This window comes from Patiria miniata, unplaced genomic scaffold, assembly GCF_015706575.1.
Source record: "Patiria miniata isolate m_02_andy unplaced genomic scaffold, ASM1570657v1 HiC_scaffold_7, whole genome shotgun sequence".
Classification (NCBI taxonomy): domain Eukaryota; kingdom Metazoa; phylum Echinodermata; class Asteroidea; order Valvatida; family Asterinidae; genus Patiria; species Patiria miniata.
Window position 1 is genome coordinate 26,169,819 of NW_024037074.1, and position 25,266 is coordinate 26,195,084.

Sequence of the window (25,266 nt, forward strand, 5' to 3'; positions counted from 1 at the left end):
TTTTACCCCGACCAAATCCATTTAACAAAAATTATACGTTATACAGGTGCGACACTGCATATGCCTTTTGGTCTGTCAGAAAAAAAGGCAGGGGAAACAATGTATTTGAAGAAGTAACTCTAGTCTTTCCAGGACTAACTGAGGTACCCCAGTTTATACCCCTAATTCAGATATTGATGCAGTTGAAAGGTTATCAATAATTCTACAGACGAAAGAACCAGTAACTGGGTTAATATAGATGAGGCAAGAATGCATAGTGTAAGAAAACAAAGGGTTTGTCAACAGTAAATTCCAACTATAAAGGCGGCCCTACTCCAACACATTAAACAGCTATCTGAGGTGGATTTTATTATATAAAACGCGGTCAAAATTTTCCACGTTGTGCATATTGAGTACCCCCCCCCTTTTAAAAATGGATGCCGCACCTCTAAAAGGGTAGGTTTGTGAAGGCCTCACATTAAAAAAAAAAGATTTTTATGAATATATTGTCCGAGTGGAATTTAATCCATTCATGAAAGGTAGGCACAACTTTCTTTTATAGGGGCATCATGACTACCCCCCCCCCCCATTTTATTATGGCTGCCACGCCCCTAAAAGGGTGTGTTTACGATTGCTCCACGTGTGATTTTTATCTCGTGAGTATTAATGTCTGTGGAAATTAGCTTCATTCGTTTATGACATGTGGGCACATTTTTCCCATGTTGGGCATAATGAGAACCCCGCCCCCCTTTTTTCAATATGGCTGCCACGCCCCTAAAAGGGTGTGTTCGCGATGGCTCTACATCTGGAATTGTTTTTATCATGAATGTCAATGTCTGTGAAAAGTTCCATTTCTCTATGAATGTGGGAACAATATTTCCAGGGTGGGCATAATGAAAACCCCGCCCCCCCCCCCTTTTTCTGATATGGTTGCCACGCCCATAAAAGGGTGTGTTCGAGATGGCTCCACATCTGGAATTTGTTTTCTCATGAATGTCAATGTTTGTGGAAAGTTCCATTTCTCTATGAGTGTGGGAACAATATTTCCAGGGTGGGCATAATGAAAACCCCGCCCCCCTTTTTTTTCCTATATGGTTGCCACGCCCCTAAAAGGGTGTGTTTGAGATGGCTCCACATCTGGAATTTTTTTTCTCATGAATATAAACGTCTGTGGGACGTTTTATTCGTTCATGAAATATGGGCACAATGTTTTCCAAAGTGGGCATAATAATTAAACCCCCCCCTTTTCTTTTAATGGCTGCCACGCCCCTAAAAAGGTACTTTTGTGGTGGCTCCAAATCTGGAAAACACTAATAATCTATATAATTATGTCTTTGTGAAGTTTCCTGCTTTTGTAACAAGTGGGAAAAACCATTTTTACTGCGGGCACGACAAGTCCCGCCCCCCTTTTTTTAAATGGATGCCACGCCCCTAAAAGGGTAAATTTGCGATGGCTCCACATCTAAAACATTTTCTCGCATGAATATAAACATCTGTGCCAAGTTTCACGCTTTTATGCAAAAGTGCACAATTCATCGATATTTTGTCACATATCCGCTGGACTAAAAAGGAAGTGGCGTATTCATTGTACTAGGCGTCTGAGTGCACATTTGTTGTGTTTGTATGTCTCGTCAATGGTGAGAAATAAATATATTTAAAGGAGGAAGGAAAAATGACTTTGTGAAAAAAATATATGAGTGGTACATTTTTCAAAGGCAACCAGCTTTCTGCCCAGTAACTAAAATAAAAGTGGGTCTACAAAAACTCTACATTTAGCTAAAGAATAATTACTGCAGGGATTTCGATTTTTTTGCGGCCTGACAATAATTTAGTTCTCGCTGGGTAGCCTGGTTTCCTCCCTTTTTTATAATCGATAATTTGAGGACCGGTCTATTCAGGGCAAATCTGTTTATGCGCAACAGTACCTCACTGAATAAAAGCCTCTTTATAGAGGAAAGAAACCCAAATAGAAAACCTTTAAAAAATGCGCAGAGGACAGAATTTGTTCATCATCATCACGTCCAGGTAGCCGCACCGCAAGAGCACCCCGGGCACCACAGATGACACGCCCTCCGAATGGAAGTATCCATTTAGTGTCTAGCTTTAAATCAGGCTGCCAGTGTCCATCTTCAAGATGTCAATAGAGGTCATCAGCTTTCATCTTACTAAAGACATGCACTCAACATTCGGTAGGAGTAAAAAATAAATTCGAATTTGTTGAAGAGCACCGGCAGCACATCTTTAGAGCCAACCTCCAAACAATGAGCCCCCTCGAAGTGCCACTTCAACTTGTTTTTGATTCAAATTTGCAAGTCTTCTCTATCGAACGGACAATGCAAATGAGTAATTCCTTACCGTACCAGGGGCGGGGGGGGGGGGGGGGTGACTGGCCGCATCGTCGCCCAGTGTCACCCCGGTGGAAATTTGTTAGCCTAATATGGTTAATGCGTTTAACATCCCGTCGCGATAAAGGCATGCATGCAGGAACTGCGTATACCAACTTATTTTCCTCAAAAAAAAGTGGTCAGAATTTGCACCACAGAGCATCTAGAATCCAAACAATTTTCGGGGCCCTTGAGCGGGCTCCGAAGCTCACGCCGTAATTTTTTGGACCCACTTTTTGGGGACCCAATTTTTGTTTTGGCTCCCGACCAAATTGTGTTCTTGATCTGCCCTTGCCCTATGTTGAGAATCCTAGCCAGTTCGCTGCCAGAATGCCGCCTATAAGAACGTTCGTGAATATTTGGCTAATCAAATAATGACGGAATTTAAAAATAATAGGATCTGACACAGATAGTCTCCCTCAAAAAGTCTTTAAAAAAATGAATATTTATAAATTGATAAGTCTAATAGATAATGTGTACCAACATTTTCCCCTCATACTCGAGAGCTGGCACCGCATGCTCACCATACCCTGGTCTGTCCTAGCCTCACGCCAATATAAACACTCCGGTCCTGTCTGGACATACACCAAAGCCAACAGGAACTGGCACGACACTCCCATGTAAATAATGACTAAGGCAATTAAATAAGTTCTGTCGGTTGCACTTTCTGTCATATAAATAGAAGGACCACTTAGTGAAATCTTGTAAGTGAATTTGGTGTTGAAATCAAGCGAACTCATTAAATTTGCAATCTTGCCTGAAAAGGTATATGCGTTGGGAAAAGTCAGAACATTCTAGGCGGCCTTGATTGAATGCCTTGAATTGAATATACCTTGAATGTGAGAATCGTTTACGTATGTGATAAGGAACTGTTTTTATCTGATATATCATTTTACATTATCTATAAATCTCGGGAAAACATTTAAAATATAGCATACACTCAAACTACTGTCTGAGTGATGTATGTGGTGTGTTTTGCGAATTTGAAAAGTAAAAATGAAATCAACCAAATTAGCTGGCCTAATGTTTCGGTCTTAAGCAAGACCTTGCCTTTTTTTCTTTTCTTCCCCCCCCCTCCCCCTCTTGAAACGTTAGAGGCCAGTTAATTTGAAGATTTGTATATTTCAGGTCAATCCAGTAAGTAGGACATTTACAGCAGTTTAATTCATAATCAAGTAAAAAATGAGTAAGAGAGGAATTTATTGAACAACTTCTCTAAAGTATGTCCATTAACAACAACAAAATGAGACATGTACAATTCGGCCTAACAATTATATCACTTTGCCATCTGTATACTTGTTATATTTAGAAACGGACCTTCTACAGCTAACGTAGAAAAACAATGTCATACTTCCCCATTCACATTAAAATTCCTCAACAGACTTCAGAAATACCAACTCATACAAGGATATCCTGTGCATGTCTGCAAGTGGTTTTCATGGCATGCCCTTGTTTAGTATGAAATTTGTATGCAGCCCCATCATCTGAACCGAAACAACAAAAACGGGAAACGTCGGGTCTGGAGCTGTGACCAGAAAACAATTATGTACATCGTTGCATTGCATACACTATAAAAAAAGGTTGGATAAAACACTGTTGGACAACGCAATTTGCCAAGCATTGGTATGAAAGTAAGTTAACCTCATAATGGGTTGAATTGGGTAACAACGGTCAAGCTTTTAGGAAGAATTTGCCCAAGAGTGTAGGCAGTTGATAATTCGGCCAGCATTGGTAGAAACATCAACCCAGTTTGCACAACTGTTTTACAGTGTATATACACAATAAAATATTCAATGCAAAGCTGTAAACAATCTTTGAATCTAGCCTTAAGGACTTAACAAATGTACCTTGAATGCGAGAATCGTGCGTAAATATTTCATAGAGCAACGTGTACAATCGTAAGCTATGTAACAATAAAGATGTTTAGTACTATAACAAAATGTGTACACATTGTGATATTAGATACTATTGGTTAAGCTCATTAAAAAAAAAAATCCATTTAGTCCTTTAAATGTAGGTGCCTTTTAACGAATATGTGAAGAGTATAATTTGTGTTTTGAAAGTGGACGACCTATAGTTGTACATTATATACATTACAAGTATCTATACTATATTTTATAAGGTGTACATGTATAGTAAAATGTAGTACTTTTCCTCCCAATACTTATCACAAGAGAGCAATCTACATAAAGTATGCATAATGTTACGTGTTTATTGAAACTGTGTTACCACAAGCAATATATTTACACTAACTGCACTTGTGCATCTAATGCTTTTAGCTTACAAAATATATCAAAAATATAACATTAGTCAATTTGGCCAACTATAGCTATTTTACAAGAAGAAATGTTTAGAATTTCAGACTTTTTTTTACATTTCAGCAGATTGCAAATGCATGATTATGAGATTCCAATGCCACACATTGCGTGTATTGTCCATTCGATTCTTCAAATTTTATATTTAATTTACTCAGTAATCAGGTGGTCTGCAATTAGAATTAAAGCCGTATGCTACATAAGTACTATCATATCAATGTTAGATCACAAGCGTTGTGAATCCCTTTTTTCTACACGCAAAGTTAAAAAACAATCTGTTCATTGGACGAAGCCGCAAGTACATATATTAGCATAAAGCCTATAAATATGATTTTTAAGCCATAAATTCCATTTATACATTATAACTAACTCTAATGTGGCCGAAGGCGACATTTGGCAGAGTGTTTTTTAACACGCTACTCTCTTTGCTTGACAACAAGGATCCTCAAAGCATCTAATCTTTAAGAAGAGATCGGTGTGTTTTGAGGTCAGTACGTTTGTTTTTAAACGCAAACAATTACAAACTCGGCCAAGTAAGCTAGGTTCCTATTGTTGGCAGCCGTGTATTATATTAACACTAACTGCTCTTTGTGCGTCTAAATAAAATTTTTAAAAAAACCCGGATTTCAAATCCAGAAGTAATCTTTTTTCTTTTAGCTATACAAAACACATTAAGAATAAAAGATTGGTCAATTTGGCCAATTAGCTATTCTACAGGAAGTAATGTTTAGAATTTCAGACTTTTTTTTTACACTTCAGGAGATTACAGATTTATGATTATGAGATTACAATGCCATGAATTGCGTGTAATATCCATTCGATTCTTCAAATTTTATATTTTATTTACTTGGAAATCAGGTGGTCTGCAATAGTATATCAGAAAAATGTTAGATCACAACCGTTGTGAATCCCTTTTTTCTACACGCAAAGTTATTTTTTTTTTTAAATCGGTTCATTGGACGAAGCGCGTGAAGTACATATATTAATGTATTAGCATAAATCCTATAAATATGCTTTTCAAACAAAAAACTCATTTTATACATTATGACTAACTCTATTGTGACCGAAGGCGACATTTGGCAAAACGTTTTTTAACACGCTACTCTCTTTAGAATCCTCCTAGCATCTAATCTTTAAGAGGAGATCGGTGTACTTGGAGGCCAATACGTTTTTTTTTAAAACGCAAACAGGGGTTCCTATTGTGGGAATCAAGTGCGGATCATAGCGTAGACAGTCTGCTCTGAGGCCGAGGCTGCTCCCGTGTCCACGGCGGCCGTGCCCGGTGACTGAAGGTCCAGATCAGCGTACACCAGCCCAAAATCAGCCGCAGTGGGCTCGGGCTCCTCCACTGGAACACTGCTGTACTCACTCCCGGTGACGTCCTCGGTCTTCCTGGCATTCTTGGGTTTGTCCAGCTGGGCGTACATCGGGATGTCTGGATGGGCAGCGGCCGGGGGTTCCACATGGCTTCTCACGTCCTTGCCGTTGGCCTTGGCTCGTGTGGCTGGTTCTGAGTGCGAAGCTGCCCCTGAAAAGGCCTCTGCACCATTCACAGTGCCTTGATTATTGGCATCATGTGGGAGTCCTGCGCCCACTGTTTGGCCGTCTTGTCCCGCTGTCGGTTCATTGTACTCGCCCTCGGTGACACGCATTCTGAATCCGTCCTTCGAGTCGATTGGAATCTTCGGCTTTCTCCACTTTTTTCTTCGCCGCACGAAAATGACGAGGACGATCACCACTATAATAACCACAACCGCAACCACGGCAGCGATGAGTACAACCAGCGACATCGAGGATTCGCCCGAGGGGTCGGGGTTTGCAGGGCCTCCGTGGGGCTCCGTCATAGTCAGGCCCTCCTTCACAGTTGTTTGTACCCGCTCAGTAACCTTAACCATCGCAGTGGAGTTACCGGTCAATCCCGACGGCACACTGACAATGCAGACCAAATGAAGATTCTTCGTCACTGTTATATCCAGAGTTTGCCCATCCCCAGACACTGTGTACCTCTCTGTCGGTAGGGTGTGTCCAGTTTCAGTGTCGATTACTTTCCAACTGTAGTTGGCGATATTAGGCACGCCCTCCCCATTACATTGGAATGATGTAGAGGTCCCCTCCTCAACCCTAGATACTGCGGGTAGGATGGTGGCAGTCGGTAAGATTCTCAGCGGCATCACAGAGCAGTTACGCGGCTCATCCAAGGCAGGTGTGGTCATGATGCAAGTGAAAATCACACCATTGTCTTGAGCTTTTAACTGATAGCGAAGACTAATTGAAGTCGCTTGACCTGTTACTTCTTCAGTCTCCTTATAATACGTGATGGTTGGTGTAGGTTTTCCTCTATACGAAATGCAGTAAAGAAACACAGTGTCGCCCAATGCCCTTGATTCTGGTTCTACACTGCACCTCGGTGAATCTGTGGATGGTGGTACCAGAACCGTAAGCTCAGCTGTGCCTAAATTTTCTATTACGTACCCAGGATAGTTATACCTGCACGAATACGTCCCTTCATCAGTTTCCTTTACGTTTATGATCTTCAAAGTAAACTCGTGTTGGCTGTCATTACCATTGATGGACAGACGTCGAAGCAGCTCTGGGGATAGAAGTGTGTCTACGCCTACTTGTCTGTTAATGCTTAGATACCTCGGATGGCTTCCCGTCTGTCTTTGATAACACCAGCGGATGGTATAACCACGTACATTTGTCAAGTCACAAAGAAACTCGACGGTGTCTCCTTCGCGAACGACAGCATCCTGTGGGCCTGTTTGTATCTGGGGTTGGGCCTTGACGCTGGAAGCCATCAAGAAGATAAAGAGGCACTCTATAGCAAGAACACGTCTCACGTCTATAAAGAACATCGTGACACTAGTCACAATGATACGCTGGTCTGACGGCAAATAAAATGGAGCAACAAGACTTTATCTGTGCTAAGCCCTGTGATCGGTAATGTAAGTTTGCTGCCTCGCATTGTAATGAAAAGTCGAGTTCCCGTGCAGTGATTTTGAACTCTTCACTACATAATGGCAATGTCATCCTCAGAGACGTATAAGGGCCTACGTCATGCGGAGGCTGATGTTACTTTAACCAATGCGCACACACATAAAAATAGCATCCCAGTTCACTCTTGCTGCATACCAATGAATACTCGCTTGAATTCCACCAAGTTCATTTCAGGCTAACCTTTACTAGTCAATAATTTCTTTTATTCTGTAGTGGTTTCCGGTGTCTATGACACTGTACGCGCTGAGAATGTGAAAGTGTTTATTTTGCGGATGACTAAAAGGAAGTGGTGTATTCATTGCACTAGGCGTCTGAGTACCATTTGTAATTTTCCATGTCTCGTCAATGGTGAGAAATGAATACATTTAAAGGTGGAAGGAATAATGACTCTGTTGTAAAAATGTAAAAAAAAAAAAAAATGTGGTGCATTTTTCAAAGACGAAATAAAAGGCAACCTGCTTTCTACCCAGTAACGAAATAAAAGTCGGTCTACATTTAGTTAAAGAATAATTACTGCAAGGATTTCCATTTTGTTTCGGCCTGACAATAATTTAGTTTTCGCTGGGTAGCCTGGTTTCTCCCTTTCTTATAATTGATAATTTTGGGATCGGTCAATTCAGGGCATATCTGATTATGCCCAACAGTACCTCAATGAATAAAAGCCTCTTTAGAAGATAGACACCCAAAATAATTTACGAAAACGTTCCTTTAAAAAATATGCAGAGGACAGAATTTGTTCAACATCATCATCACGTCCAGGTATCCGCACCGCAAGAGCACCCTGGGCACCACAGATGACACGCCCTCCAAATGGAAGTATCCATTTAGAAGTGTCCAGCTTTAAATCAGGCAGCCAGTGTCCCTCTTCAAGATGTCAATAGAGGTCATCAGCTTTCATCTTACTTAAGACATGCACTCCAAATTCGGTAGGAGTAAAACTATAATCGAATCTGTTGAAGAGCACCGACAGAACATCTTTAGAGGCAACCTCCAGAAAATGAGCCCCCTCCAAGTGCCGCCCTTCAACTTGGACCGAAGTTAAGTCCCTACTGCCCACCCACGATATTGCATATCCATCTTCTTGTATCAAAATGCCTTACCTAATTGCCTCCATTTTCACCGAGTTCTAATGTTATCTGTTTCTAAATTTCGTTTCATTTCAAACGAGACTGTCATCCACGTCAGCACAAGGAATGGGTGGGTTGATATTTTAAAAAAGCACAATGTCCTCCAATCCTGATAAAAAAATCTGGGGTTTTGTTTGCCTAACATTTCAATAAAGGTCTTGAACAGTTTTTTTTGAAGTGTTATACAAATACGACGCGTAGAAGTATTTCCAGCAGTTATACTATTCTATAGCTCCATCACGACCCGAACTTTAGAGCAAAAGGTCCCCTTTACAGACCCGCCAAATTTGAAGGTATTTAGTAAGTTCATTTTATTCTACATTTACAAGATCTTTCCAAATATGACCATATCCTAGTCAGCCCTTTAACTTGGTGGTGCATTTCCGTTGGGCCATTATATCCATGGTACGGATGTTCTGCAAACGGCTAGTCTGTTTTTGACTTTCCATGAGGGCGCTATTACAGTTTGCCTGTGACCAACAAGCCTGCATTTGTTGCGTGTGTGCTATACATGAAGTACGATCATTCGAAGCATTTCCCGCTTTTGAAGTATAATCTTTAGACCTACTATGAAAAGGTGTAAGAAGAAAAGAAAAAGATGGCCAATACGTTCACAATTGGCATGCGTCATTAACCCCCGACATCACGGTGCCAAATAAATGCAAAACGTCATTCCGAGAAAAACATTTTATTCCTTTATTTCAATAGTAATAGTAACAATGCACAGGACGTTAACCCCAACCCCTTAAACAGTTCTTTAATAGAGATCTTGATTAGAAAAACACATTTATTTATACATGTATATTGAAAAGAATTGAATTTTGAAGTACATGTAGTACGGTACGGCAGATAGGTGATGGGATTGTGCCTTAGATGATACAAGCATGGCATTTGACACACAGTCAGAGAATGCAGTGAGAAAGATATTTGGCTATAGGGCAATCGCAGATTTGCCCTTCGGAAAAAAATATAGGTAGAATGACAATCAATGGCAGCCATTTTGAAAATTGTTAACATTGCTTTTATCTCCCCTATCTGCCTCACTAAGATGTCGATTTTTTTTTCAGTGAATCAATTCAGCACATTTTACAAGAAGAAAAAGCCAGGCATTACATTATAGTTCTTCAAATAAGTCGTCCACATAGTTCTGCCAAACCCTCCTACCATCAACACAAGCGTTGTACTTTTGTTTGGGGAATCAGTTAAAGAGGATGTGGAATACTCGAAGACATTTCCGTCATTTTTCGGGTATATGTAGCCTAAGGTGTGATGAAATAAAAACGACTATTGTTTCTGTCATGAAATGAGTACAAAAGGTACTTTTGAGAGCGGTTTTCAGGTCCTGTTTCGACCCGAACGTGCAACTGTGTAAATGTCGTCGTTGCGGGCAGCAAACAAAACACAGTAAATCGTGACGTAATAAACAGGACTCCCGATGCACAGTAGCATACACGAGTCCTGTTTATTACGTCACGATTTACTGTGTTTTGTTTGCTGCCCGCAACGACGACTTTTACACAGTTGCACGTTCGGGTCGAAACTGGACCTGAAAAACAGCTCACAAAATTACCTTTTGTACTCATTTCATGACAGAAACAATAGTCGTTTTTATTTCATCACACCTTAGGCTACATACACCCGAAAAATGACGGAAATGTCTTCGAGCATTCCACAACCTCTTTAATCTAGTAGTCAGTATTGTTATCAGCGAGCTCAAAAGCATAGGGTCTCTTCGGTAAGCTTTTGAAAGGACAGGGTAACATGTACATGTACTCTGATTACTTCGGACTGTACTTCCGGCTCCAAAGGCGGAAATAGGTCAGGAGACAAAGTCCATTTCATTTCCAGAATCAAGTCATTGACCCTTGCTCTGTTATTATGCATACATCATCATCCTCATCATTTATGCCAACCCACCAAGGAGTATTTCATCCACTGATATACAGTAATGTACAATCTTATTGACAAAGAATAACCATGCAAGTCTTTGAATCAACTGCAGTTGACTAACAACAATTGAAACCAAAAAACCCTGAATTTTTTAGTCAACTGCCATTGACTAAAAAAAACCAACATGAGTCAACTGAAGTTGACTCATATTTAAATTTAGAATCCATGTCCCGACCAACAGCATAAACTCTGCTTCTATCAGTATAAACCTTTTCTTCATCTATTTCAGATATCTCCAATTGATACTAAGTTTAAATCAAAGTTTTGACAAATTAGCCTCAAGACAGTGGGTGGTGGGTGTGACCAATAATCATTGTTTGACCCCTGTTGAAGGAAAGGAATGTTGAAAGTTCAGGTATTAAGTGGAGTCCAGGGCAGACTAGACGTCGCGATAATTGAACAACCTTTTTTTTTTTAAATTAGATTTTAAAATTTAAGCTACTTGTTGACCTTCACCGACGACCTTCTGCTTGATAGTGCAGACGTCTTAGCGATCAAGATGGTGAAGGGAAAAACTTCAACATTATTATTTTGTATCTCCCCAACACACAAAAATTCCACCACATACATAAAATTGTACAGCTTACTGACAAATTAATTTTCAAAAGCAGCCAGATAACACGACCGTCACCATCCTAAAATCATACAGGTCTAAAAGTCCGGTAAATTTAAGAGCGAATAGTGGCGTACATGGTCTGCTCTGTGCCCGAGGGCAGCCCCGTCCTATCCAACTCTTTGCTTGCTGATGAAGAGTCTAGTTCAAGATCAGCGTACACCAGACCGGAATCTGCCTCTTTGGGTTCCTCCACCGGCACGGAGCTGTACTCATTCTCCTTCAGGTTCTTTGCCTTTTTATCCGGTCTGGCGTACACCGGGGTGTCTGGATGTGGGTCGACGGGTCCAACAGCGCTGTGGACGGCGTCTAGCTTCGGTGATGACCGGTGGTAGTTCTGGCTCGCTGGTGGGCCTAGCTGGTGATTCTCTGGTAGTGCATACAAGTTGCTGGTATCGATCTCCGACCTTGCACCAGTTTCATCCCAGACTGTTCCAGCGCCGGTCGTTTGGCCGTTTTGACCCGGCGTGGCATCATCACCTGGCTCACCCTCACGGTGCCGGATGACGCTCGATTTGTAGCGGATCGAAATGTTCGGCTTCTTATGCCGTCTCCTTCGCCGCAGACACAGGACAATTACAGCGGTCACCAGTATCACTATAACCATTGGCACCACAACGGCAACGGCTGTAATACCAGCTGACGTCGACGACTTGTTTGTGGGGCTAGTCTGGACTGTTGAACCCGCAAGAGCTGATGTCATTTCCCGCTTCACAACTTCAACTCTAGCGGTTGCATTTCCGGACAGTCCAGACGGCACGCTGACAATGCAAAGCAATTCAAGATTCTCCATCACTGCTATCTCCAAGGATCGGCCATTTTCAAACACTGAGTACCTATCTGCCGGTAAAATCTCTCCAGTATCAACACTTGCTACCCTCCATCTGTAGTTAGCGATGATAGGCTCTCCTTCGCCGTAACATTCAAACGATGCTTGGTCCCCCTCCTCAACCGTGGATAGTGCTGGCAGAATGGTGGCATTCGGTAAGATTCTTAGCGGCATCACAGAGCAGTTACGCGGCTCATCCAAGGCAGGTGTGGTCATGATACAAGTGAAAGTCACGCCATTGTCATCTCCGGTGAGCAGGTACCGGTGAGTGACCGTTCGACCCGGACCGGCCAGCTGGTTATAACCTCTTAAAAGTGTGAGGTCTGGAGGGGGATTCCCATCCGTCTGGTAGCAGTGAAAATTCGCCTCATCACCCACTTCAAAGCGATCGCCCTGGGTCCCTGATAATAGATTAACTTGACAATAAGGTGACTCCGGGCTGGGAGGGATCAAAACAGTAAGTACTGCTGCACCAGCGTTAGTAGTCGTTCCACTGGGTATTAGTGGGACATATTGGCAAAAATACTCCCCGCCATCGGCAACTTGTACATTCTCAATCCGCAAACTAAATTCCTCTTGATTTACTCTACCAACGACCGACAAACGATCTCGTAGCTCTGCTGGCATTAAATTGACATTTACTTGTCTTCCAGTGGTAAGATACTTATTTCTCTGTTGATGAAACCAAAACACATTATAGCCTTCCGTGTTTCTTAAGTCACAGACGAAAGTCACTTTTTGGCCGATATGAACGTGGGCATCCTGTGGCCCTTCGTCTACTATCAGTTGTGCCACAACAGTTCGGCAGTTGATCCAAGAGAGAAAGACCCACAGAAAAACAGATACCAGAATACGCCTCCCAGATTTTAGCGCCATTTTGTGCGAACCTGCTAAACGAGCACACTCGCTTTATTCAAAAGTAACAACGTTCTCCATGTAAAAAATATCAATACAAAAAGCCTTAGTGGTATTTGTTCCACGTATCGGTATCGGTAAGCATGCGTATACTCAATTCCGTGACCATCTAACAAAACGGCGGACGAGGTCCAGTAAGCACACGCACGCATTGTGCTTAACGTAAAACCTGCCGGTTCTGTATTGGCGACATCAAGGACACAAAGGCAGCCCACGCGGAAATACCTTTTCTTTTTGTTTAACAAATACTTTTTCTTTGACCTTTGACTTTACCGGTCTATCAGGAAATAATCTTCTGGATGAGAGTTCATTCCAGAAGATACCACAATAATTGCTACCACACATTGCTACCACATACCGGCCGTTGCAACTTGAAAAAGCTGAAGGGGGCGTTTTCTCCTCTCTTTTTTTTCTCTCTCTCTCTCTCTCTCTTTTTATTATTATTTCACGAATCCGTAAACGCAAAAGGATTAATAGCATCGATTTGAAAACAGTCTTCTTCACTCCTTAATCAGTTAAAATCAAATCACGCAAGTCGGCGGGGATGACCCCGTGCCACCCCTCCCCCAACCCGGATCCACCAGTGCCGGCCTGATTCAAGGGCGATGTGTATGAGTGGACCACACTTTATCTGCAACTGAATTTAGGATTTAGCTTCGTGACTTTAGAAATTATAGAAATTAGTCATGACTGTAGACCTTCAGGGAAATACATGTACCACTCTACGACCAGACTTGACATACGACATAGGGCCGAGATTTGCACTTGGCAAAGTGCGTATAAAAGGTTAACATATTGAATCTTTCAATGCACTTGAACCCGCAAAGTATAGAAATTTAAAGAAAATAGAAACAGGCAGGCGCAAACGCAAACACCGTTTAGATTATGTCATTAAGTTTTTAAACATCTGTAAATTAGGCTTCATTACATAACCCTCACCACCCCCCCCCCCTCCCCGTTCAGATGTAGGTCACAGCCATAGGGGCGACATATGCCACTTATAGAAGGTGAAATATTGCTAAAGCTCTCAACTTACAATTGTATTGGGCAATATTCTTTTCTGGACAACTCTGAGGAAATAATGACCCTCGTTTGTGCCTCGGGTTTGGAGTAACATAAATGGTTTTGCTTGTGAATCTTGCTTGATTTACATTGTACTGTTTCATTCATTTATTTAGCGGTTTCGCAGGACCAGCCTGTCTCTGAAAATGTATAATAAGATTAAAAAAATTAGTTAAAAAGACTAAAATGTTGTATAATTTGATACAAAATGATTAATACATTAAAAAAAAAATAACATAGCCACCTTCAATTATTTCCCAGCAAGGACGCTTCTGAACAGTGAGTGTTATCTTCAATAAATACCAACAGGTTAACAGTTATTAATGATTGGAAAGTAAAAAATACTCTTTTAAACTGACCATAAAACGTAAGCCTCTGTTTACTGGCAAACTTAGCGGCTCAAGCCACCCCCGTAAAAACCCGTGTATATTTGATGTGTATATTGAAAGAAAATATCAGTGATGCATATGATAAAATAATAGCACACACGTTATACTTTTGGTAAATATTGATATAAACACATTGTATACATGTACATAGATTTTATGGTCAGTGTTTGCCACCTAAGCTATTCAAAAAGTAACCGACCAAATTTTGGTTAAAATCTTACTTGTAATAACACTAAACTCCCTGTGAAATTATCAATTCTGGCATGCTTGAAGAGTAAACAACCAACAAGTTTATTCCCAAAGATGCGTCAAGTGATCCATTTTTGGAAATTTCCGTTGACAGTTGGTTTGGCAAATCCGTGAATGTGTACTATTTTGTTGCTTCAATCGAAAAACAATGCACCAATTATACAATGGTCTACTTTACCTTTAAATGTCGGTTCATACTAGTCGCGAAAGCGAACACGAACACGAATTTGTGGAATGTGTGCAGTGGCGCACCCGGGGGGGGGGGGGGCGCCTCGGGGCCAGGTATTTTTTTTTTAGTCCCACGATTTGACCTTGGTGATATGTATGTGGCCTATTTTCGAGTAGAATAATAGGGGGGCAAGTGGTGCCACCAACGTCAAAATAGTCCCCCCCCCCCAAAAAAAAAAAAAAATAAATAAATAAATAAATAAATAAATAAATAAATAAATATCGTGGAAGACGCAAGACACGTTTCACATCGCTCTCGCAGATTTGACTTCTTTCAACCGAATACCGATCGATTTTCGTCATCATAGCGAGTATATTGTTCTTCCCTGTGAGTATAGATATTAAATAAGACATTTCTGGGAGTTCCGAGGAGGTGTGAGGGCTTTAGCCCGCGGTTCTCCCAACTTTCAGTATTCTACGTTGAGAGGTGGTCGCCATTTTGGACGGGCCATCATGTATAGATCGGGGCGACCCCAGCTACGACGCCCTAACACGGTGCGTTTTAATACAAGAGGAATAGAAGACATCGTCACGCCTGAAGAAGTCTACGAAGCTGTAAAGAAGGAATTGAAAAGCAAAGACACAATGAAGTGCATAGCAGAACTCAATAACAAATGGTACAATGTTACGTTGGACAACGAAGCTGATTGTGAAAGACTAGCGAACTATGGACTGGTATTGAATGGGTTGCTGGTGCAATGCGAGAGGGCAAGCATAGCTAATTCAGTAGTTGCGTACGTAAAAGCACCCTACGAACTCAGCGACCAGGCGGTCATTTCGGCTCTGTCTGCTTATGGGTCAGTGGTGAACATAAAAAGACAATATCATGACTTCGACAGTAATGTAGAAACAGGAGTGCGGAGCTGTTTGATCAAGAATCTAATGAAACCAATCCCCAGCTACATCAGACTTGGAAGTTTCACCCTGCCAATACGACATAAGGGACAGCTCAAAACATGTAAGATCTGCGAGGCAACGGACCACTTCGCCCGAGACTGTCCGGCCCGGGGGAGGTGCTACGTCTGCGGCGCATACGGGCATAGAGCTTCGGCACATCATGATGAAAACAGTCGCAAAGATAGATTGGAAGTAGAATCAGATGAAGAATCGCGAGTAAATACTCCCGTCCTAGCAATCCCTGGCGGAAGTCAAGACGACCGAGAATCGACGACACACTACGACACTGAAGACTCCATCTTCGATGAAACCCAAATCGAACCGCTAACTCTAACCAAGAAATACAACCTGCCAACCTACCGCTTCAAGGATGGGAAAAAATATTGCAAAAAGAGGAAAAACCAAGACACGGAAGAGGAAAATGTGGGGGAAAGCTACAGGAAAATAACCAGAGAAGAAGAGGAAGAGATGGAGCAATCCAATCAACAAGAACCACAGACCCATGAGCAGACTAGCCGACAAGACACCCAGCAGACAGCACCGCAGATCGCACAGCAGACCGAACAGCAGACCGAACAGCAGACCGAACAGCAGACCCCACCCAAGACCACATCGCAGACCACACTGCAGACCACACCGCAGAGTACACCGGAGATAGCATCACAGATCGCACCACAGTCAGCACTGCAGACCACATCGCAGATCATACAACAGACTGCACCGCAGACAGCATCACAGATCGCACCGCAGACCATACAGCAGACTGCAAAGCAGACAGCATCGCAGATCGCATCGCAGATCCCAATGCAGACAACTTTGAAGACCACACCGCAGACCACACCGCAGACCATATCGCAGACCACAACGCAGACCACACAGCAGACCGTACCGCAAACCGTACCGCAGACCACACCTCAGACCACATCGCAGACTGCACAGCAGACCGAACAGCAGACTGCACCGCAGATTGCACCGCAGATTGCACCGCAGATTGCATCGCAGATCGCAACGCAGATCGCATCACAGATCGCAACGCAGATCACACAGCAGACAGTTCTGCATACTATACCGGAGACCCCACTGATGACTACAACGCAGGCTGAACCACAAACTGTATCTCAAAACGCACCTCGGTTAGCACCGCAGACCAGCCAACAAACCATAAAGCAGATACAGAGTGGGCGGAACGCATCACAAGACATTATTCCGTCATCACAACCTACAGACAACGAAGATGAAGATTTCGTTAGGTATATGAGAGGGGGCGTGGAGAGACTCCGCAAGAAAAGAACAAGCTGGGAAAGGAAGGAAAAGGACCAGAAGGCATCGCCTAGTCGAGGGCCGAGAGGACGAGGGAAGGGTAAAGCAACACAATCTTGAATTCTTGAGGGTTTCATTTGTTTTTGCTTGTACTGTAAATCATACTCCGTTTTCTCCTGCTTTGTTTGATGCTCAGAATAGCCACATTTAACGTCAACGGGCTACGCAAGGGGGAGAAAAGGGAAAATTTATTCAATCAACTTAAAAAGGGTAATTACGATCTTGTGTGTCTTCAAGAAACTCACACGGTCAGTTCAGATGAGGTCTTGTGGAAAAATCAGTGGGGTGGGGACATTTTGTTTAGCCACGGCCAAAGTGACTCAAGAGGAGTGGCTATTTTGGCGTCAAACAGAAGTGGGATCCAATTCACAAATCCTGATAGAGATAATGAAGGTCGAATCATCCGCTGTGATTTTTCTTTTAGAAATTTAGAGTTTCACTTACTTTGTGTTTACACTCCAAATCCTATGTATGACAGACAAAGGTTTTTTAGTGCTCTTTCCGAGTATGTGAAACAAGACGACGGAAACTGGATCGTTACAGGTGATTTCAATTGTCAAATTGATACGAGAGCTAGCAATGATAAAAGTGTTACAAATCTGAAAAAAATTATTTTAGAAAATGACATGATCGATGTTTGGAAGAAGCTTTATCCAAAAGAACAGGGTTTCACTTGTTTTCATAGAGTTCTAAAAAGAAGTAGCAGAATTGATTATATATTTGTCTCTAGTCAGTTATATACCCTTTTGACAAAAACAAACATTATTTCGACTGGGTTGTCAGATCACCTACTTGTTACTTGCACTTTGAATAATCGCACTATTATTAAGGGTCCTGGCAGATGGATCTGTGACAATAACATTTTTAAAGATGATTCTTGTGTTGATCGAGTTCGGACTTTTTGGAATCATTGGCAAACGCAGAAGGGATCTTTTGATAATCTGTTGAATTGGTGGGATTATGGGAAATGTAAAATTAAAGAAATCCTGAAAGCTTATGGTCTAGAGAAATTCTACAAGGAAAAAAATTATCAAACTAATCTCCAAAATGATCTTACTAAGGAAATGAACCAAAATAACCCAAACACCAAAGTTATAAACGACATCAATCAAAAAATCAAACACTTCGAGCAAAAAAAACTCGAAAAGACGAGAATTAGGTCCCATATCAACAAAATCAATGGAGAGAAAAGTTCGCATTTTTTCAAGTGTTTTGAAAAACAAAGATCGGAAGACAACTCTTTTGATATGTTAGTAGAAGATGACGTAACTTATGATGATTCCTATCAGATGTGTAATCATGTGAACTCTTTTTATAAAAAGTTATACACTAGTGAAGAAGTTGACAGCGACTCACTTAACGCTATATTGAATGAAATTGATGGTTTTGTCTTGGATGAAGAAATAATAGATTCCTTAAATAGCGATTTTGACGATGTTGAAATTCTATGCGCTGTTAAACAAATGAGCAAAGATAAATCACCGGGTTTAGATGGATTAACAGCTGAATTTTATAAGTTATTTTGGGACATTCTTCAAAACGATTTCAAAGATGTTATTAACGAATGTAAATCTAAAGGCTGTCTACCCTACTCAATGAATAATGCCCTGATTCGTTTGATTTTTAAAAACAAGGGGGAAAGATGTAATTTAAAAAACTGGAGACCTATTAGTTTGCTTAATGTAGATTACAAAATTATTTCCAAAGTTATCACTAACCGATTAAAACGAATCATGCCTTTCATTATAAGGGAAGATCAATCATGTGGTGTAGCTGGAAGAAATATACAAGACAATCTGATGGTTATTAGAGATGCAATCTATTATGCTAATAATGAACATCTGGAGAGGGCACTCCTCAGTATAGATCAGGAGAAGGCATTTGATAGAATAGAATGGTTTTACATGTTTAGAGTCATGGGAAAAATGGGTATCCCACAGCATTTAGTTAATTGGATTCAAATTCTTTACAGTAACCCTTCCAGTTCAGTAATTGTAAATAATTTTATTACGGAGCCCTTTAAAGTGTCTAGGGGTATTCGGCAGGGGTGCCCTCTGTCTCCCCTGCTGTACACAATTTGTGCCGAAGGTTTGGCCTGTCTTATTAGAAATAATCGTCTGATCAGAGGCTTTCCTCTACCTAACTGTCCGAATGAAACTTTGAAAATTGTCCAACATGCGGATGACACTACCATTTTTGTTTCTGATAATCGCGATTTTGATACTCTGGATAATATTTTTACGACTTACAGTAGCGGTTCGGGATCGAAAATCAATTTTCAAAAGTCCAATGGCCTTTGGATGGGTAAGTGGAAAAATCGTCAGGATAAACCGGGTGGTTTTAATTGGGTCAATGATCACTTAAAAATTTTAGGCATATATTTCGGTAACGACGACAACACCGACAGGAATTGGGGAAGTCGAGTTGGTAAAATGACCGCTGTTCTAAAAAAATGGAAAAATAGGAATTTAACACTGAAAGGCAAAACAATTGTGGTTAATAGTTACATTGGCGCAAGCCTGTCCTACTACGGCAGTGTTCTCCATTGCCCTGATGATTACATAAATCAAATGGAAAGAATTAAATGGGCCTTTATCTGGGACGGTAAAATTGACAAAATCAGCAGGATAACTATGTGTAGTCCTGCCAGCAAAGGAGGTTTGGGTGTTTTGGATATTAAGGCCAAGTTATGTTCCTTAAAAATTAACGTATTAAAAAGATTTATCAGCGTTTCTGGCAAGTGGAAAGTTTTGTTCGAATATTCTCTCTTTCAGTCAAGCGGTTTTAATAATCTAGGTTGGTATATTTTCAGTAATCACAAGACAGCAGTTAAAGAAACGCAGCCTTTTTATAAAGAGTTGATTAAGGATTTCGACAAAACTGTCAATGTCGATAATACCTTTTCATGTATTAATGAAACCAGGGAACTCCCGCTGTGGGAGAATAATGTTGTCACAGGCGATTGTGAGACTGTTATGAATAGCAGAGTTCTCAAAGGGCAGAACATCTTCTATCTGGGTCAAGTTTTAGAAAACGGTCAAGTAATTTCTTTCAGTAAAGTAGCTCAAATGTGTAACATTTTGCCGATAAACGCTGGAAGAATCGTTGCATGCATCAAGAAAAATGTTAATGAGGATTATATTAACGAATGTAGAGAAGGTCCGGCCAACCATTTCTTGAATTCTGTTACCTTGAAGGACAAGAAGGACAAAATAATACAGTTATCTTGTACTAATGTCAAAATGGTATATACTAGTTTAATTCATCACAACCTGGCTACTCCGAAAGTTCAAAAGGTTTGGGAAAATATTTTTCACGCAGACAGTTTGGAATGGAAACAAATATGGCTTATTGGAGGGTGTAAATTTCTCGATGAAGACGACAGAGACATCTGGTACAAATTAAAGCATAAAATTCTTCCCACGAAAGATAAATTAAAACGTTTCGGTATATTAGACGATGATAAGTGTTCCCTGTGTAAAGGAGAAAGTGAAACTATAGAGCACCTGTTTATTAATTGTGTAAATCATGTGGACTCTTGGTTGTTTGTTGAAAACATTATTAAGAAGTATACGAATAATCCCAGTTTCTGTTTATCTGATAAAACCCGAATATTAGGACAAGGTATTACAAACCAGTTGTGTTTATTTTTTGTCGGCCGCCTACATAGGGTCATATGGAAAATTAGATGTAGTTTTATTTTTTGGAAGGGAGGCTCTTGCAATGTCCTGGAGGCATACAAAAGTAATTTGAAAAGATTCATAACTCGAGAAAAAGCTACACTAGAGGATACATTATTTCAGTCGATTTACACTAGAAACGCTGTATTGTGTACCACCCAAGACGGTAAATTAAGATTTTGTTTCTAAGTCTGCAGCTTGAAAATATTTGTCACTTGTGAAATGAATCTGAATAAAAAAATAATAAATGTGATTGTTTATCCCTAAATTTTTAACAGCATCATTCTGTATATATCGAAGACTTAGTTTTGAATTTGTTTAACCAACTTATGTAATTCAGTGTTATTTTATTAGTTTATGTTGTTACTTTTCAAAAATAGGAAACTTTGGATGTTTTATATAGTAAATTTGTCTTTGTAAGTATGATTTTCCATGATCTGTGATGTAAATGTTTGAATGTTATCTGCGTGATATACGATTTTGAACAGGATATATGATGTAAATGTTTGAATGTTAATTGTGTAATGTGTGTATTTTGATGCCGAATGATGTGAATAAATGGAGTCTTAGAACTCCACTCAAACGGAAAAAAAAAAAAAAAAAAAAAAAAATAAATAAATAAATAAATAAATAAATAAATAAATAAAATAAAAAATTTGTGAGCCACCCCCCAAAACCAAATCCTGGGTGCGCCACTTAATTTGTGACGGCAAATTTTTGCGCTGCGAGTTCGCAAAAGTTTCAAAACATTTCAAAATATTTCGGCGGATTTCTAGTGTTTTGCAAAGTCAAAATTTATTATTCGCAAGCGTGTTCGCCGGAAGTATGAACCGACCTTATCGCAGGTAGGGTATTTCACGTATACAGCTTGTATGTACAGGGTAAGTAAAAAAAACCAACCACCCGACACCCAAATGTCGGGACCATTGTTTAAGTAATGTTCTGCATTGTAGCACTTTCAAAATTTAGGATATGAAAGCCCAACTCATAAGCTGCGAGTTCGCAAAAGTTTCAAAACATTTCAAAATATTTCTTTTAGTACAAGAATTATTCAAATCACTCGTGTAATTTTTAAGTTACGGAATTTTAAACACAACCACCGTTTTAAAGTTCTGTCCATCGATCACAAAAAAAGGTGTGCGTTCTTTCAGCAAAACAAAAACAAATCACTTAATCACATAGGGATGTGTGTACATTGTTTTTGTTTTGCTGAAAGAATGCGTACCTTTTTTGTGATCCGTGGACAGAACTTTAAAACGGTGGTTGTTTTAAAATTTCGTAACTTGAAAAGTCGTTTTTTGTTTGGGTTTAGAGAGCGAAAAAAAATTCTTAGAAGATTTGTCTTCATTTCGTGTTGCAATGGTATATAACACCAAATGCAGCTTGAATGGCTATTCAATTTCTAAGGAAACTTTTGTGACCACAGCAAGTGTTGTGCCACTGCGACAATGAAAGGTTCTGTTATCCACAGTGATTTGAAATGTCACAAACGTATTACACCTGCGACCCAACATCAAGTGTGAATCGTGGCGTACACGGTCTTTTCCGAGGCGGAGGGCAACCCCGTGTTCTCGGTGATGCTCGGTGATGATGAGTCTAGATCAAGATCAGCGTACACCAGCCCGGAATCAGCTTCTTGAGGCTCCTCCGCCGGCACGGCGCTGTACTCGATCCCGGTGTGTTCCCCGCTCTTTCTGGTCTTCTTGGACTTGTCCAGCTGGGCGTACTGCGGCGTGTCTGCGGGAAGGAGACGAGTCAGAGTCCCGTCGGCATCATCATCGTTTGCTGTTGTTGCTGGCATCGTTTCGTCGTTATTGTTGGTTGCTCGTTTCTTGTCAGGTTTCATGTCGGGAGACGAACTTTGCTCACTCCGGCCCATGGAGCCGACTCGCACCCGATTATCAGGTAGGGCGTAGAGAGGGTTGCTGGCCACGAGTCCGCCTCCCGTCGCTGCCATGACAATGCCTGCCTGGTGCAGCCCAGCGTCTGGTGTCAGGCTGTTTTGAGTCGGTCTGCCGATTTCGGCGTACTCGGTAGCCATGTCGCTCATATTGTGCCCATCTTTTGGATCGATGGGTATCTTGGATCTCCTCTGTTGTTTTCTTTTCCGAAGAAACCAGACCACGGTGACGAGGCCTATGGTGACCAAGGCGAGTACAACCACCACGACGATGATAGCGACAGGAGGGGATGAGGTGGATGGTTCCCTGGATGCGCGCTGCTCTACAGTGGACTGAACGGCCATAGTGGAGAACTCTCGCTTAATGACTTCAACTCTGACGGTTGTATTACCGGACAGTCCAGACGGCACACTGACAATACAGAGTAAATCAATATTTTCCTTCACTGCTATCTCCAATGAGCGGCCGTTCTTAGTTATGAAGTATCTTTCTGCGGGTAGGACAAGTCCAGTGTCAACATTTGTCACTCTCCATCTGAACTTTACAATGCTAGGCACGCCCTCACCGTTACATTGGAATGATGCAGAAGTCCCCTCCTCAACTCTAGATAGTGCTGGTAGGATGGTGGCCTGTGGTAAGATTCTCAGCGGCGTCACAGAGCAGTTACGCGACTCATCCAAGGCAGGCGTGGTCATGACACACGTGAACACCACGCCGTTATCCTCGGCAGCGAGGCGGTACTGGTGACCAATCGACCGGGCTAGCCCCGTCAACCTCTCCCCGTCCCTGTAATAAACCACGGTGGGGGAAGGGTCCCCACCAGACGTGTAGCAGTACAGGCTGATCAAAGCTCCCACATCGAAGTGATCAGCGGTTCCCGATGTACCCTCCACGACGCACACTGGTGACTCCATACTGGGCGGAATTAGCACGGTGAGTCTGCCTGCCCCAGCGGTCTGCAAGGAACCTCCATCATGTGCATAGAGGCAGGAGTACGCGCCGCTATCAGTTGCTCGTACATTCGTGATCCTCAACGTAAACTCCTCTCGACTTTCATCCCCGATGATGGACAGGCGACTCAGAAGGTCCGAAGACAGGGGCGTACTCACGCCCACCGCTCTCCCGATGCTCAAGTATCTGGCCAATGATCCCTCCAGATAGTACCAGTAGATTTTATACCCGGTCACCTTGCTCAGATCGCAGACAAAAGTCGCAGTCCCTCCTTGCACGACGGCGACATCCGTTGGTCCTTGATCCACGGAGATTTGGGCAAAAGCATGACGATGGAAGATCATCGGTGAGAGTACGAGAAACGTCCGAACTTGAGAAATGACACATCTCCATGTTAAAGGATACATAACGACATAAATCGCAGCACCTCTTGGTATTATGGTCGAGATAAAGGGGCCCTATTGGGTATAATAAACAAGTGTTCGAGTAGCACACGAGTGGATAGCCTAATTCAAGTTGTTAGAATGTGATTCAAGTTTGGAGACATCTGCAGACGTCGATTTTGACTTATCAATTCAGCAAGACTGTATTCAATCCCGTTTCAATACTTTTATGGTTTTCAATTCCTAAATGCCAAAGTCTCGTCAAACATGGGAAGACCAAAGAAATCATCGCACAGTCCAATACTGTGAGTCATATATTGATTTGAGCCCATACTGTCCTCTGGCCAGCATTACGTCATTTCAGTGCTATGCGGAAGTGCTTTTGTCCGTTCATTGTGTTTATCACAGTAACCTCACAAGGGGCTTATCGAGAGACTTCCTGAATGCTGCCTTGTTGCCTTCAGTATATGCTCTCAATACATGTAGGCAAATTATATACAAATACATGCACAAATGGTTGACCATTCAAACCGGCTCAACATTACACAATTACTGTTGGATAAAGAAGATGTTTCGTGGAAAGCCAAAACAAAGTAGTGATGACTTGTTCAAAAGTATAAAGTGAAATAACGCAGTATTTTGCTCCATGCACAACATGAACCGGAGTAGACGTTAATGCTTGACAGCGTCCACATAATACTGCATCATCAGTGGCAGAAAGCCACATTTTGTTTTTGTGGGGAGGGGGGGGGGGGGTGTGTTTGGGGTTGGGGGAGGGAGTCATAGCTTTAACAGTGCGCGTCAACGAGGCATGGAATGAGTTCAATCATGGAGGATTTTTTAAATTGTATTCAGCCATATCCGGGACTAAATTTAGCAATAATCTCTTTATAAGTGAATACCATGGACATGGGCGTCGCGAGGGGGGGGCAAGGGGGGCACTTGCCCCCCCCCCTGGAAAAGCAAAAAAAAAAAAAAAAAAAAAGGAAGAAAAAAAAAAGAAAAGAAAAGAAAAGAAAAAGAGGCGCGAAGACAAAGTGGTGTAAATTTAATGAGTTGGGGGGGGGGGGCAAAATGTCCCTGCCCCCCTTTAAAAC

At 41.6% G+C, this 25,266-nt stretch overlaps 3 protein-coding genes across 3 annotated transcripts; 1 reads left to right on the forward strand and 2 right to left on the reverse strand.

Moving 5' to 3' along the window:
- Positions 1–10,638: 10,638 nt before the first annotated feature.
- LOC119744673 (inactive tyrosine-protein kinase 7-like) lies at positions 10,639–13,524 on the reverse strand. The gene has a single exon (XM_038220737.1). The coding sequence runs from the start codon at positions 13,068–13,070 to the stop codon at positions 11,421–11,423; it is 1,650 nt and encodes a 549-aa protein (XP_038076665.1). The 5' UTR covers positions 13,071–13,524; the 3' UTR covers positions 10,639–11,420.
- Positions 13,525–15,269: 1,745 nt separating this feature from the next.
- LOC119744675 (myb-like protein Q) lies at positions 15,270–19,880 on the forward strand. The gene has a single exon (XM_038220738.1). It carries the CDS (start codon positions 15,491–15,493, stop codon positions 17,312–17,314), a length of 1,824 nt encoding a protein of 607 aa, XP_038076666.1. The 5' UTR covers positions 15,270–15,490; the 3' UTR covers positions 17,315–19,880.
- A 2,323-nt stretch (positions 19,881–22,203) lies between these two features.
- LOC119744676 lies at positions 22,204–24,771 on the reverse strand. The gene has a single exon (XM_038220739.1). It carries the CDS (start codon positions 24,191–24,193, stop codon positions 22,448–22,450), a length of 1,746 nt encoding a protein of 581 aa, XP_038076667.1. The 5' UTR covers positions 24,194–24,771; the 3' UTR covers positions 22,204–22,447.
- Positions 24,772–25,266: the final 495 nt, after the last annotated feature.